Source organism: Telmatherina bonti (assembly GCF_933228915.1).
Source record: "Telmatherina bonti genome assembly, chromosome: 18".
NCBI lineage: Eukaryota > Metazoa > Chordata > Actinopteri > Atheriniformes > Telmatherinidae > Telmatherina > Telmatherina bonti.
Window position 1 is genome coordinate 21,824,706 of NC_136616.1, and position 14,001 is coordinate 21,838,706.

General features: G+C 39.7%; 1 protein-coding gene across 2 annotated transcripts in view; it reads left to right on the top strand.

Annotated features, from left to right (window-relative positions):
* Positions 1-12,224, top strand: part of LOC306768909 (oxysterol-binding protein 1-like) — a 14,918-nt gene extending 2,694 nt beyond the window's left edge. The window contains exons 2-17 of one of the 2 annotated variants that reach the window (XM_079257379.1): positions 918-1,091; positions 1,390-1,598; positions 1,748-1,916; positions 2,204-2,315; positions 2,486-2,669; positions 3,552-3,669; positions 4,504-4,561; positions 4,772-4,936; positions 7,373-7,618; positions 8,235-8,355; positions 8,517-8,620; positions 9,361-9,456; positions 9,603-9,790; positions 9,980-10,215; positions 10,366-10,404; positions 10,511-12,224. In XM_079257379.1, the coding sequence (XP_079113505.1) occupies positions 955-1,091; positions 1,390-1,598; positions 1,748-1,916; positions 2,204-2,315; positions 2,486-2,669; positions 3,552-3,669; positions 4,504-4,561; positions 4,772-4,936; positions 7,373-7,618; positions 8,235-8,355; positions 8,517-8,620; positions 9,361-9,456; positions 9,603-9,790; positions 9,980-10,215; positions 10,366-10,404; positions 10,511-10,653 (2,325 nt within the window). In that variant the 5' untranslated portion in view covers positions 918-954 and the 3' untranslated portion in view covers positions 10,654-12,224. The remainder of the gene's footprint in view (positions 1-917; positions 1,092-1,389; positions 1,599-1,747; positions 1,917-2,203; positions 2,316-2,485; positions 2,670-3,551; positions 3,670-4,503; positions 4,562-4,771; positions 4,937-7,372; positions 7,619-8,234; positions 8,356-8,516; positions 8,621-9,360; positions 9,457-9,602; positions 9,791-9,979; positions 10,216-10,365; positions 10,405-10,510) is intronic. The other variant, XM_079257380.1, reaches the window with a different exon arrangement.
* Positions 12,225-14,001: the final 1,777 nt, after the last annotated feature.

Sequence of the window (14,001 nt, forward strand, 5' to 3'; positions counted from 1 at the left end):
TGTGTGTGTGTGTGTGTGTGTGTGTGTGTGTGTGTGTGTGTGTGTGTGTGTGTGTGTGTGTGTGTGTGTGTGTGTCTGTTTTCTTGTGGTGTTTTATAATGTAAAAAATGCAGTCCCCTTTTCCCTAGTTGAACATGATCATATTGCTTTTATTTCTTCTTTCGTTTTTTTTTTCTTTTGCTATTTTTCGTTATAAGTTATTTTCAATTACTGGATTTGGTCAAACAATTTATTTAATTTTTTAAAGATTTGTCAGCATTGACCTCAATAATCTGTATTGATTCAGTATGGCTGACCTTTGACCCATTATCAAAGATCAAAGCCAGCAACCAGGTGTGAATAAGAAGATAAATACTGAAATATTTAGTATTTCAAAAGATAAGTGTAAAGTATACATTCTTTATTATAAATTAACTTTAAACTCTTTTCTCAACACAACACGTCTTGCAGTTAAGACGCTGATTTGACAAAACTCAAATAATCCCCCCCCCAAAATCAGCAATGTCCAGCTTACTAATGTGGAAATGACAGTAGTAGTAGTATTTGGCTTAGGCATTAAGAATATCATCTAGATTTTCTCTTTCTTTTTTGTTTCAGCAAAGTGACCAATTACCTTTTGACTGTCCCAAAAATTATAAATAAATGTTTTAACATCACTGCAAATCATGTTTGAATGAAAGATAAAACATGTCTCTGCTGTTCCCCAGTGAAGAAGGTCTGCAGGCATTTTGGCTCCGAAGTGAAACTGTAAAATCTCTTCTGGAGCAAACGGTGTTTCAGGCCCCAAGGCTTTTCAGTCCCAAAGGATTCACATACTATTTTGGAGACTGGAGTCTCTGTGAACAATTTCATTCTTGCATAATAGCGTCAAGTCTTGTCTTGTAAATCATACAAGACTTGTGTTATTTCTTTTTAAGGTTCACCAAATCGGTATCTTGATTTTTGGGGGGTGTGATGTCAGAACCGAAGACCCCCACTCCCACCCCTGCTGGCGACACTTACAAAGGATGGGTCTTCAAGTGGACAAACTACATCAAGGGTTATCAGCGGAGGTGGTTTGTCCTGAGTAATGGGCTTTTGTCATACTACAGGTAGGCTTTTATGCAAAACACTGACAACAGAATGGGGGTCTGTAGTCTTCATGACAAAAACAAAGAAGAAATTCTATCAGATTAGGTCTTCTGTTGATAGATTAAACTCATCTCTCCTTCTGTTACATAGTGACAACTTATAAAGTGATAAATTTGCAATAGAAAGTGAATTTTGTTGAATCTGGTAACACCAAATCTCTTTCCGATCCAGAGTTTGTGCTTAATGCCAGATTTATACTGTGAAACAGTGAGTGCATTGGGCTATTTTCAGAAAGTCAAGCTCTTTTTGTTTTTATAGGACCCAGGCAGAGATGGGTCACACTTGCCGGGGCACAATCAACTTGGCCACAGCAACTATCACTGTGGATGACGCCTGCAACTTTGTCATCTCCAATGGCGGGGCTCAAACATATCACCTCAAGGCCAGCTGTGAGGTGGAACGTCAGCGATGGATCACTGCCCTGGAGCTGGCGAAAGCCAAAGCAGCCCGCATGCAGGCTGAGTCAGGTAAAACCGACATGGGGGAAGAAATAACTCTCCAAACAGTGTCTTAAAGCCTTTTATCAACAAAAGGCCACGAAGCACACATACGAGTCCCTGAAATAACTGTTGGGCTTAATTTATTTTCTTTCTGGCTCTGCTTTATCTGTAAACAGATGACTCTGGCGATGACTTCTCCCCATCATCCCCACCAGTAGCCTCAGGGCAAGGTGGGGTGTCACAAAACTCAGAAGTCCAGTCCGCTCTCAGAACACTGGGAAGCAAAGTGGAGGATCTCAGCACATGCAATGATCTGATTTCAAAGCATGGCTCTGCCCTCCAGAGGTCAGACTTGCACAGCGTGTTGCATTCAAGGAAACTGTGTAATCCATGTCTCATCTGTTTTTTTTTTTTTTAAAGCTAATGTTAAGTAGCTTTGATGCTCAGATGATAAGTTTGGTTTAGAAAACGTTTACAAAAGAAGCCGGTGTATATAATCCACATGCAGTTTATAGTACAAGAGAAATCTCTCAGATACACAGATTAAATGAGATCTTTCTGGTAATTTGTGTTGTAAATGTATTTAATGTTGTCTAAATGCTTCATGTTGCACATTTATACATTTATTTCAGATCTTTATCCGAGCTGGACAGTTTACGTCTGACTGGAGAAGCTGGAGATAAGATCCGTCAGGTGACAGAAAGAGCCACGTTGTTCCGGATCACCTCTAATGCTATGATTAATGTAAGTGTCCTTACTCGCTATGCTCTATTTACAGCCCTTTTGTTGATGTGTAACATCAGTAAACTTAGTCAGTGCATGCCCGACTAACTCATCTTGCAGGTTAAATGTGATCAGAACTGCTTTTACAAGCTGCTTTTATTTTATTTTTGTGTATTTTTGGATGCTCTCAGGCATGCAGAGACTTCCTCACCCTGGCTCAGGCTCACAGCAAACGATGGCAGAAGGCTTTGCAGGCAGAGCGGGACCAGAGAGTGAGGCTGGAGGAGACTTTAGAGCAACTAGCTAAACAGCACAATCACCTAGAGCGAGCATTCAGAGGGGCTGCACAGGCTAATGCAAGTTCGGACAATAAAAGTAAGTTGGATATTGTCGGTTGTTTTCGCCAACTCACTCTTTTCTCCACTTCTTTTCTTCCTGTAGTCTTGAAAGTCCTCGTCTTCTTCATCTCTAATTAGCTTGTTCCATTTTTATGACGCTGAAGAGATGGTATGATTAATCTGTCAGTTTACTTTTTCCAGACCTCTCTTTTGAATTATGACTATTCTCCAATGTACATAGTTTTAGATGCAGCATAGATAATCTGCGCGTCTTCTCTTAATCCCAGACAATTGATTTATAATCTTCCGGCATCTTTTTGATCTGTGCTTTGAAAGCACTGCATTAGTGAGTCAAAAACATGAATTTTAACAATGTTCATTAGTTCTTAGGACCTAAAGTGCCCTTTCCAAAGTTATACTTATGTCACATCGGGTGTCATGGCCTACTTAAAATACTTTATTTGAAGCTCTCATGTTTATGTTTTTTAATATATATATATATATATATATATATATATATATATATATATATATATATATATATATATATAAAAATACATTAATAGCCCTTGAGTCATCGCACAACGCTTGACACTTGATTTATAACCTTTTTGCATTGTTTTGATCCACAGTTTGGAATCTACTGCATTAGTCAGCCAAAATAATGACTCTAATAGGAACTAATGTACTTTCTTTGCAGGAATACTCGCGGCATATCAGGGTTCATTGCTGACAAAACAGACTATTTAATTATGTTCTGTTTCTTCATATATAAATTGTGTTTTTTTATATACTATTGATAATGTATAGATATCATATTACTCAAATATTGACAACTGTTTGCACCATTTATTTGAAAGGGAATTAAAGTTTCTGTAAAAATAAATAAATAAATAAAATCTGATTGTTATTTTTGAAGGCGCAGCTGGACCAGGAAAAGGTGAAGCCAGTGATGAGGATGACGACAATGAATTTTTTGATGCCATGGAAGAGGCCCCTGAGTTTATTACTGTACCTGCAGATCCACAGTTCCACAAGTCAGTATCTTTTCCTACAGCACTTTTTTTTTTTTTTCATCCATCCATCCCTCCATCCATCTTCTGCCATTTATCAGGGGTCGGGTCACAGGGGCAGCAACCTAAGCAGGGAAGCCCAGACTTCCCTCTCCCCATCCACACTTGTAAACTTTGTGGGGGGATCCCAAGGCGTTCCCAGGCCAGCCAAGAGATATAATCCCTCCAACAGGTCCTGGATCTTCCCCGGGGTCTCCTCCTAGAGGGGTGTGCCTGGAGCACCTCACCAGGAAGACGTCCAGGAGGCATCCTGACCAGATGCCAGAGCCACCTCAACTGGCTCCTCTTGATGCGGAGGAGCAGCGGCTCTACTCTGAGCCCCTCCCAGATGACCGAGCTCCTCACCCTATCTCTAAGGGAGAGCCCGGCCACCCTGTGGAGGAAACTCATTTCAGCCACCTGTATACGAGATCTCGTTCTTTCGGTCACAACCCACAGCTCATGACCATAGGTGAGGGTAGGAACGTAGATGGACTGGTAAATTGAGAGCTTTGCCTTCTGGCTCAGCTCCTTCTTCACCACGACAGACCGGCGCAGAGCCCGCATTACTGCAGACGCCGCACCGATCCGTCTGTCGATCTCGTGCTCCATCCTTCCCTTACTTGTGAACAAGACCCCGAGATATTTAAACTCCTCCACTTGAGGCAGAACCTGACTCCCGACCCGGAGAGGGCAATCCACCCTATTCCGGCTGAACACTTTTTTTTTTCATTTCATTAATTACATTTTTGAGTGAGCATTTACTTTTTTTTTTTTTCCTTCTTTCTTAACAAAATGTTCTTTTTAAAATGTTTTCAGAAGATCGAGCAGTAACGTCAGCGGGTTCAACAGTGAAATGTGCCCAGATGATCAATCAGTAGGTTCCATTTCTGCCTGCTTCATTCAATTATAATTAAATTACAGTTTCCACTTGTTACTGCTTTTTAAAAGCACGGATAAAGTTTAAATCATTGTTGTCCTGATGTTACAAATCACGTTAGAGATGCTGAAAACCAGCAGTCGTATATTTAAAGCTTGTCTCCTGGATACGTAATGTTGTTCGCTGATGAAGGATTCTGGCTTTTAGCTGAATGAGGAGCCTCTGGCAATGAACCAAGAGTCGCCTTCTCAGGAGTTGGTGCCCTTGAAAAAGAGACGGACACGCATCCCAGACAAACCCAACTACTCCCTCAACCTTTGGAGCATCATGAAGAACTGCATTGGCAAAGAGCTGTCCAAGATCCCGATGCCTGTGAGTATTTAAGGTTTTTGTGACGTTAAAGTAAATACGATCAGTATTTATTCTTAAAAAAAAAAAAAAAAAAGACATGGAATTTCTCTTTTGTTGCCATAGCAACAAGCTGGTACAACTTCTTTTTTTTTTTTTTATTGTGGAAAATTCCCAGAAGGAAACAAATGGCTTTTGCTTTGAAAAATTGATATAAGATGATATTGTCGGTGAAGAACGGTGTGTATGGTTTCATGCAGAAACTCATTTTATTTCAATGCATACGTCAAACTTAACATGGACCAAGCTGGGAGAAATCTCCAAACGTCCATCCGATAAGACTGCAGTTTCTTTGTGATGAATGTTAGGATGGAGCTTTACTGTCATGTCATGCAGTCCTCTCTGCTCAGACATTTTAGTGCAATCATTGTAGTGCTTAAGTAAAACAAAAAGCTCTGACAAGAACGATGATTAAGGAAATGTGGCAAGAAATAGAAGCCAATGTTGTTCTGAGGAAGAAGGATCCCAACATGACTTATTCAGCATGCGTAAACACCGGGACTTGCTTCATCCTCCCTGTGACCCATAGCTGACAGAAGATGATGCACATTGCACCACTTTCCCCCAACAAACTGTGATTGGGCTACCGATTTGTGATCGAGGCAATTCAGTCTATGTATGTCATACTTAGACAAAGCTGTAATATTTCATCCACCTTGTGGTATTTTGATTGTAATAATATTTTAATTACTAACACAGTTCTCCTCATTTTCTACAAAATGAAGAATAAATTCTGAAATGATGGCTCATTTCTGCTTAATCATCAAATTTTTGAAGCGAGAATGCCTTTTGAAGCATTAATGATCCACAAGCCAGAGAATCAGAGTGAAACTCTGTAATATCTAAAGCTGTGCTACTTGGCTCATTGTTTACCCATAAGCTGATTTGGAATCTATGTTGCATCCTGCCTCTTCTCTGAGCTCTCTCCATCCAGAAATATCTGCGTTAACTCTTTCTTTGTCGCTCTCTTTCTTTTTTTTTTTCTGTCTTTGGTTTCTTTGTTAAATTTAGGCAAGTTGTGCATTCAAAGCTTTGGGATTCAGCTGTCATTAGCTGTGCAGTCAAAAGTTTTAATGTTAACAAATGCAGCTTTGCTTTAAGATTCATGTCCATTGTCTCTTAGCTGTTGGCTTCTCTACAAGTACCTGCTTAATTTTTGTTGTCAGGGAAAAGTACTGTTTTTATTAGTCTATTATTTGTTAGAGAAAAATTGTTCCCTTTGTGCTGAGCTGAAAGAAAACTGGTCAGAAGTGTTAAACATTTGTGAAAAGAAAAACCCCTTCTCATTTGTTAAATTACAGATATTGTTTGTAAGTAGTCATAAATGCTTGAAGCTTCGAGCAGTTCAGCTTCTTTCATTTCCAAATCTGTCAGTATTTCTGCTGCTTTCTATTGTTGCAATAAAAGCCGCCTGGCTTAATCTTAATATTGGAAATGCCTCAAGTACATCTCTGTCAGCGGTGCTCTGATTACACCGCATGTTGAAAGAGTGATTTTCTTTATTCCTGCAGTACAGGATCAGCCACATTCCGATGGAGACATCTATGATTCATCGAGCTCTGCTGACAGATCTGCTGAGTAGTCACTTACTGGGTTTTGTTTGGTACAAAAGCCAAGTGCTTCATATTACATCTGAGATCTGCAGTGGAGATTTCCTGCATGCACACATATCTCTTCTCAGCTTTATAACAAAAGAAGAAAATTGCTAACAATCTAAATGAATGATTCTGATACGAAGCATGATATATAGTCAGTAAAATAAGACTCAGAAGAATAGAAAATTTATTTTTTTAATGCAAAGACGCGAGCAAGCATTTTTTTTCTTTGAAGCTGCAACAGCTAAGAGCTGTAAAAGGAGAATCTTCCTGCAGGGTCCAGTGTTTTCATTGCCTCTAGGAAAACTATGAATGGAGCTGTAACCAGGGACGATGAAGCAGCTGATTCTGTGGAGATATTTGCAGAAAAAATGATTGGTTTCATTTCACTGGTACCACAAAAAGGTTGAAGCAGAAGACCTCAACAGAAGCTAACTTTGTCATGAAACAGATTAAGTTCTTCATATAGAAAACAGGGTTTCTTGCTCATTTGTAATCTGCTACATGAGTAAATATAATATTATATATATATATATATATATATATATATATATATATATATATATATATATATATATATATATAAAAGTAAAAAATGTTGTGTTAACTCCATCTTGCAGTAGGAATCACTTGCTGCTAAAATACAAATTTTATTGTCACGACATTTGTGTTTTCATTTGGGTGTTGATGTCTGATCCTTCATCTGTAAGCTAAGCATACATCCTGCTCAAGGACAATTGCGTATTTGTTCAGTTGACATTAAAGAGGCAAGTTTCAACAAGCACGCATTTCTTTTACTTTTTAGGTGAACTTCAACGAGCCTATTTCCATGCTACAGCGGCTATCGGAGGACCTGGAGTATCACGAGCTGCTGGATAAAGCTGCAAAGTGCCACAGCTCTCTGGAGCAGATGTGCTATGTAGCAGCTTTCTGTGTGTCCGCCTACTCCACGACGGTCTACCGCACAGGAAAGCCGTTCAACCCGCTGCTGGGAGAGACGTATGAGCTGGACCGCAAAAGGGAAAGTGGCTACCGCTCCCTGTGCGAGCAGGTTAGAGCACAGAAAACTGGAAAGTTAAAGACTTTTCAGGCATGGAGTGAAAGTGGAGAAGGAGTGTATATGATGCAGGATGACTAAAGAAATCCTACCATGAAGGTTGTGGCGAGAACCCTTCAGCTTTCTTTTAAATTCATCTTGACTTACATTTATCGCATGGTCGAAGGATTCACGAGGATCAGTCGTGGACATTTTGCTGTGTGCATGCATGCGGAGACCTTAAGTGGCAGAAACCTTAGTTTTAGTTTAGTTACTTTTATTTAAGTAATATATTTATTTTTCTGATGCAAAACAACAACCAAACACTTAAAAAAATAACAACAACATGGTTTTCATAGGGTTAAATCTTTGTGTGTGTATACAAGGAATTAATGAAGTCAATGATAGGATTCTTTTGTAGATGAATACTTGGGATTTAGGTGTTGTGTTCAATGATGTTGTTCAGAACTTCAATGCTTGCCTGTGTAGGGCAATTGGGGTTTTTTTTCTTTATGCAAAGAAATATGTTGCATGATACCAAGCAGGGATGGGCCAAACCTTTGAACAGTGGCACCGCGTACCTGTTCCAAGTAATTTTGTTTGGTTTAATCAGTTGTTTCTCCTTTCCCAGGTAAGCCACCACCCCCCAGCAGCAGCACACCACGTGATCTCTGATCGTGGCTGGACTCTGAGACAAGAAATCACAGTTGCCAGCAAGTTCAGAGGCAAATACCTCTCCATCATGCCTCTAGGTAAGAGATCGTCTATCTTAATAATATGAAACACAAAAACAGGAAACAAATAGTCATAATGTCCTCAAGTGAAAATGGTTTGAGAAATGTGACGGTGATGTTTCCTATTATATATCTGGCTGATCTATTTCTTTCTGTTTGAATTTACTGTGCGCTTGCAGGAACAATTCATGCAATCTTTGAGAAGAGCAACAATCACTACACCTGGAAGAAAGTGACCACTACAGTGCACAACATCATCGTAGGAAAACTCTGGATCGATCAGGTGAAACAGACATTCAACCGTGCAGACTGGTGGAAGAATCTGGGGAAAAAAGGACTTAGATGATATGACAGGAGATAGGATATGGTATTACAGTTACTATGGAAATAAAAGGGTAAAAATTGACATAATATGAGAATATATTTGGCCAAATCAACTGAATGAATATCTGATACATTAGGGAACTTTATTACAGATCAAGTATACCATAAGTAATTTTACTTTTATTTTGACAATAAGAACCCAGGGTGACAAATACGACACATAGAGTTTCTGAGACATTTGGCATCACTTTATGGCACAAATGTTGTAAATCCTGTGGAACACAACCTGATACTTGTCTTCTGACACCAGAAAAGCAAAAGATTACACTATAAAAACTTATATATCACATTGTCATAAATAGTAAATATCCCTAAAAAAAATAAAGGTCCTTTTTTAATTCACATTTTGTCAAAGGGACAAATAAAGACCTCATGTTAAAAAAACTGGGACTTACATTTTTTTTATGGGTTGGGTATTTATGGGTTAAAATTGCACTGATGTCTTCCCCAATTCTCACCCTAAATATGACTTTTAATCGCGCACAACAGTAGTTTAATACACCACATGTGTGACAAATACCATTAAATTGTTTTGTTTTTTTTTTAAAAAAAACCAACATACATTTTCTACAAGTTAGATAGTGAAAGATTTCCCCTTCAGTGTGTCTCTCTGTCTAACTCGCTTTGTTTCCTGCTCAGTCTGGAGAAATCGACGTGGTGAACCACACCACAGGAGACCGCTGCCACTTGAAGTTTGCTCCCTACAGTTACTTCTCCAGAGATGTAGCCAGAAAGGTGAGCTGCAGTCTGAAGTATGATTTTCTTAGGCAGAAATTTCTCATTTTTTGAAGGGAAAGCTTCCAGCCGCTTTTAGTCTTTAAAAGTCAAGATGTTTTGTCCTTTATTGACTCTTCTGTTAACCTTACTGTTCGTGTTTTCAGGTGACAGGCGTGGTGATGGACAAGGATGGAAAGGCCCACTATGTGCTTTCGGGCACATGGGATGAAAAGATGGAGTTCTCCAGGGTAATGCAGAGCAGTCGAGGAGGCGAGAACGGCACCGAGGGCAAACAGAAGACGGTCTATCAAACCCTTAAAGCTAGAGAGGTGTGGAGGAGGAACCCTTTACCGTAAGTACTATCATTTCATGTCAAAAGACTTAATAAAAGCACAACTTAAGTCAGTAATTGGGAAACTGCTCCGACTTCTTTTCGTTTGTGTCGTTTAAGCCAGAAGTTTCTTCAGAATAAAAGTTAGTTTGAATAGATTTTTATGGCTGATGATGAGAGACAAGACTGCTTCTCATACTTTGTTCTCAGCGAGGGAGCTGAAACCATGTACTACTTCACTGCCCTGGCTCTGACCCTGAACGAGCCGGAGGAGGGTGTGGCCCCCACCGACAGCCGGCGAAGGCCCGACCAGCGCCTGATGGAGGAGGGTCGCTGGGATGAAGCTAATGCTGAGAAGCAGCGGCTGGAGGAGAAGCAGCGCAGCGCCCGGCGTGAAAGGGAGCGGGAGGCCGCGAGCCAACGCACCTCCAGCCAATCAGAAGAAGGTGAGAATCATTCATTCATGGTTATTTACTACTCCTTTCTTCCTTCTTTGGGGAAAATCCTGGAATTAAGGGGTAAAAAAAAAAAAAAAAAAATTCTTTGTGATTTCCTCCCACCCCCCCCCCTTTCTTCTTTTCTTTTTTTTCTAAAAGCCATCGATGAGGACTCTCTCACTGATCCTTCTTTGAAAAGCAAGTATTTCTCTTTAGTCTCATAAACTGTCACTTCTTCATTCTTTAATGCACTTCTTCAATCTTTTATTCCTTTCCTTTAATTTGCAAGTTTCTAACTTTTCAGGTGCACCTCATGACAACTACCAAGCGCTTTGGTTCGAGCAGTGCGAGGATCAAATCACGGGCGAGCAAATTCACATCTATAAGGGAGGCTACTGGGAAGCTAAGGATCAGGGCAGCTGGGAAAATTGCCCCAACATATTTTGACCTTGTCACTGACAACAAAGTGCCCGAAGAGACTGACCATCGCAGCCTCCTGGTGGATGGCTTCACAGCGCCCTGCATATCCCCTGCTTGGGTGGCCACCTCCCTCCAGTGGCTCTCTGTTCTAGGAGATCTTCCTGGTTCGTCACTGCTGTCTGATTCAGAGGGAGAGCAGGGTCTTCCCTCATGTGTTGCATCTTTTTTTTGTTGGGTTTTTTTTTTTTTTTTTGGCTTCAGCATCTAACTCTTTGCTGCTGTCACATATCTGACACGAATGAATTCAAAACCTCGAGTGTCTTTTTGGCTCTAAATTAAGTCAGCATAAGGAGGAGGTTAATTGAGTAAGCAGCGCTTCCAAATCTGTCGTTAGATGCTTCTGTTTGAGTCTCGGGGTTTGCAGAGAGCTTCACACATGAGATCAGGAAATGTTTGGAGCAGATAACCTTTGTGGTCGTGTAGTATTCCTACAGTCATCCACTGCAGTGTCTGCTTTGGTAATTAACTCTATTATATTAAAAAAAAAAAAAAGGGGGGAATCGTGGTTAATATATATGTTTAAATATAAAATATGCTTAATCTTCATTTAAAATGTCAACTGGTGGCCTTCAAAACGTTAGTATAAAATATTTTTCTCTGATTTAGTGTCTTAACATAATGAAGAGAAGGTTCTTGTGTGCTTGTGTGTATGACTGATTATCTGCTCTTCCATCAGAAAACAACACAGTCACTGTGCTTCACAGAGTGCTATAAAAACACTTGGTTGTCCAGAATATGGAATGATCGTTCATATTATCATGGTTTTTGGTAATTATTTTACTTTTACGCAGACCTCACGATAGTAAACATGAAAGTTTGGCTTCCGAACATCGACACAACGAATCTTCGCCTTAAAAAACGAGTCCACTGCTCTCATATTTGTTTCGCGCCTGAGTGAACAAGCTGTTTAGATTTGCAGGTGGTGTGTACAAACGTGTTGAGAGAATTGTCAGAAAATGACTGCAGAACATTTCATTTCAATAGTTTTTATTAAATTCTGAAATGACCCCTTTTTCACAGAGCTGGAGGGATATTTTGCCAATAAATGAACGAAGTTAGATTTAAATAAAAAACAGGTTTTTATCAAGTCAAGACAAACACAGGCGAGCAGAGAAAACAAAATGTAAATCCAGATGTGAACATGAACATTACACCCCTGTGTGTTTGCTGAGGAGTTAGTACATATGCAAGTAATTTTTTGACACCAAAAACATTAGATATAATGTGTGTGTGTGTGTGTGTGTCTGTGTGCGTGCATTTCATAATTTTGTTTGTAAGTGTACTTAAATGAAGAGAAGCAAAGAATTTAAAATCAGTTCAGATAACTATGATTTTATAAATGTAAAGAAATTCCTATCATAGTATAGATAACTGTATTGTCTCTTTTTCTTGTACCTTTTGTTCTTCTTGTAATATTGGAGGACTGTCTTCATTTTCAGTGAAAAAAAAAAAAGGGAATTTACGTACTTGACTCGGAGCAGAGACATGACATTGTTCAGTATTTTGTATTAACAGAAAAGACTGTAATAAATGCTGTGATGTCAAACAAGCTACTTCTCATATTCATTCATTTCAGTTGTTCTAGCAGATATTTATCATATTTTCAGGTGAAGGTTTGCCAAATTAGTCCTCAAAGTGCTCGAGTCATTAAAAGAAATAAAAGACACTAAGTTTTTTATTCTTCATTTAGTCAAACAAATGCATTTTTGATCAATTATGTGGCCCATTGTTTCTGAAATACCATTAGACCCATGCAAGAACATTGCTTGCATGCCTAACTGGGCAACTTTTTTTATGATCTGAATGGTGATGCAGAAGATAATGTTAGAGGCAGTTTTTCTATCAGTGATCCTGTTTAATGGGCACTTCACTAATGACCCTTATATGCACCAGGATGTGTCCAGTTTAAGCAGACCTGACTTTGAAAATATTTGTGATGGGTGTACCCTGACTCTCGCCCAGGGATTGCTGGGACCTTACCTGAACCCTTAACTGGACTAAGTGATTAAAAAAAAACGAATAAATGAATGACTTGAATGAATATACAAGCTTCTGCAATCCTGCAACAAAAACATCTGTCTATGAGGTCATTTGAACTGAACGTGTATGTCGATCGTTTAATTTTACTCACCAACTTACCAAGCTAAAATGTTTTACTATTTACATATTTTGATCAGTTATGCTAAAAATCACCCTGATAAAATGTCCATAACAGGGTTAAATCCTGTGGGTGAGGAAGTCTTTGTTAAATCTCCAGAGCACCACTTATAGTATGATAAAAGACCAGGCTATGTCAGGGAGTACATTTAAGAGCAAGTCCCACCAAATTAGTGCTGATAGGACCTGATGAAATGTGAAGTTATAGAGGAGAAGCTAAGTGGAGAAGACAAGACCAATGGGTGAACTGTGGTGTTTAGGAACCATTTAAATCCAGTAGAGATGTTTCTTCCATCTCCATGTATAATTTAGCTTTTCCTTCCTGAAATTTTATCGGTCATTCAAACATTTATGGCTAAGTCATTTTAGGGAGAGGGATTTTAAAAAGCGAGAATTTGTTTAGAACTTGTGGTCTGGGCCTGTAAAATCCAGCGTGGGTCGAACTGCAGCCAATAAACAACTTAACATGGAAGAGTTTAAATAAAGATGCACACAATAAAATACAAATGATGTGTTTAAAGTCTAATTAAATGTAGTTCCCAATCTGCTCATTTCAACTTTTTGTGCAACTGTTCTTTCTTTCATTAGGGTTAGGGTTTTTTAATGAGTGCTATCTTTCCATACGCTGATGCCTTCTGCTGTTATTCTCCCAGCTAGAAGAGCTGTTTCTTCCACTGTACACATCCCGGGTGCCTCTCCTGCTGTGTCATGCCAGCAGATCTATTTTCAGCTGGTTTTCTGAAAGGCATACTGGAACCTACCATCCTATACATGGTGCAGAGAGAAACAGGGAGTTGAGGGAAAGCTGGGGAGGGGCTTTGGGTTCAGCTAACCTCACAGCTGTTGTGACCAAAGGAAGGGACCGATGCACCACATCACACTCAGGACACACCCTGGCTACAGTACGGTGTAGTGCAGTGCTGGGCGAGAGGCGGCTGAGAGATGGTGAGAGTGCATGACGGGCAGCTACAGTCAGTAGGGATGGGAATGCTGAATCAGTGAAACTGCATGAAAGCCTGGGAGAGGGTGGAAGAGGTGAAACGGCAGAGAGAGGGAAGAGAAAGGTAACGGCCAGGGTGGACTGGGAAAGATGCATAGATTATTTGACGTATCACCCAAAAGATTTCTCTCGAAGACTTTAAAAATAGAGTTTGTTTT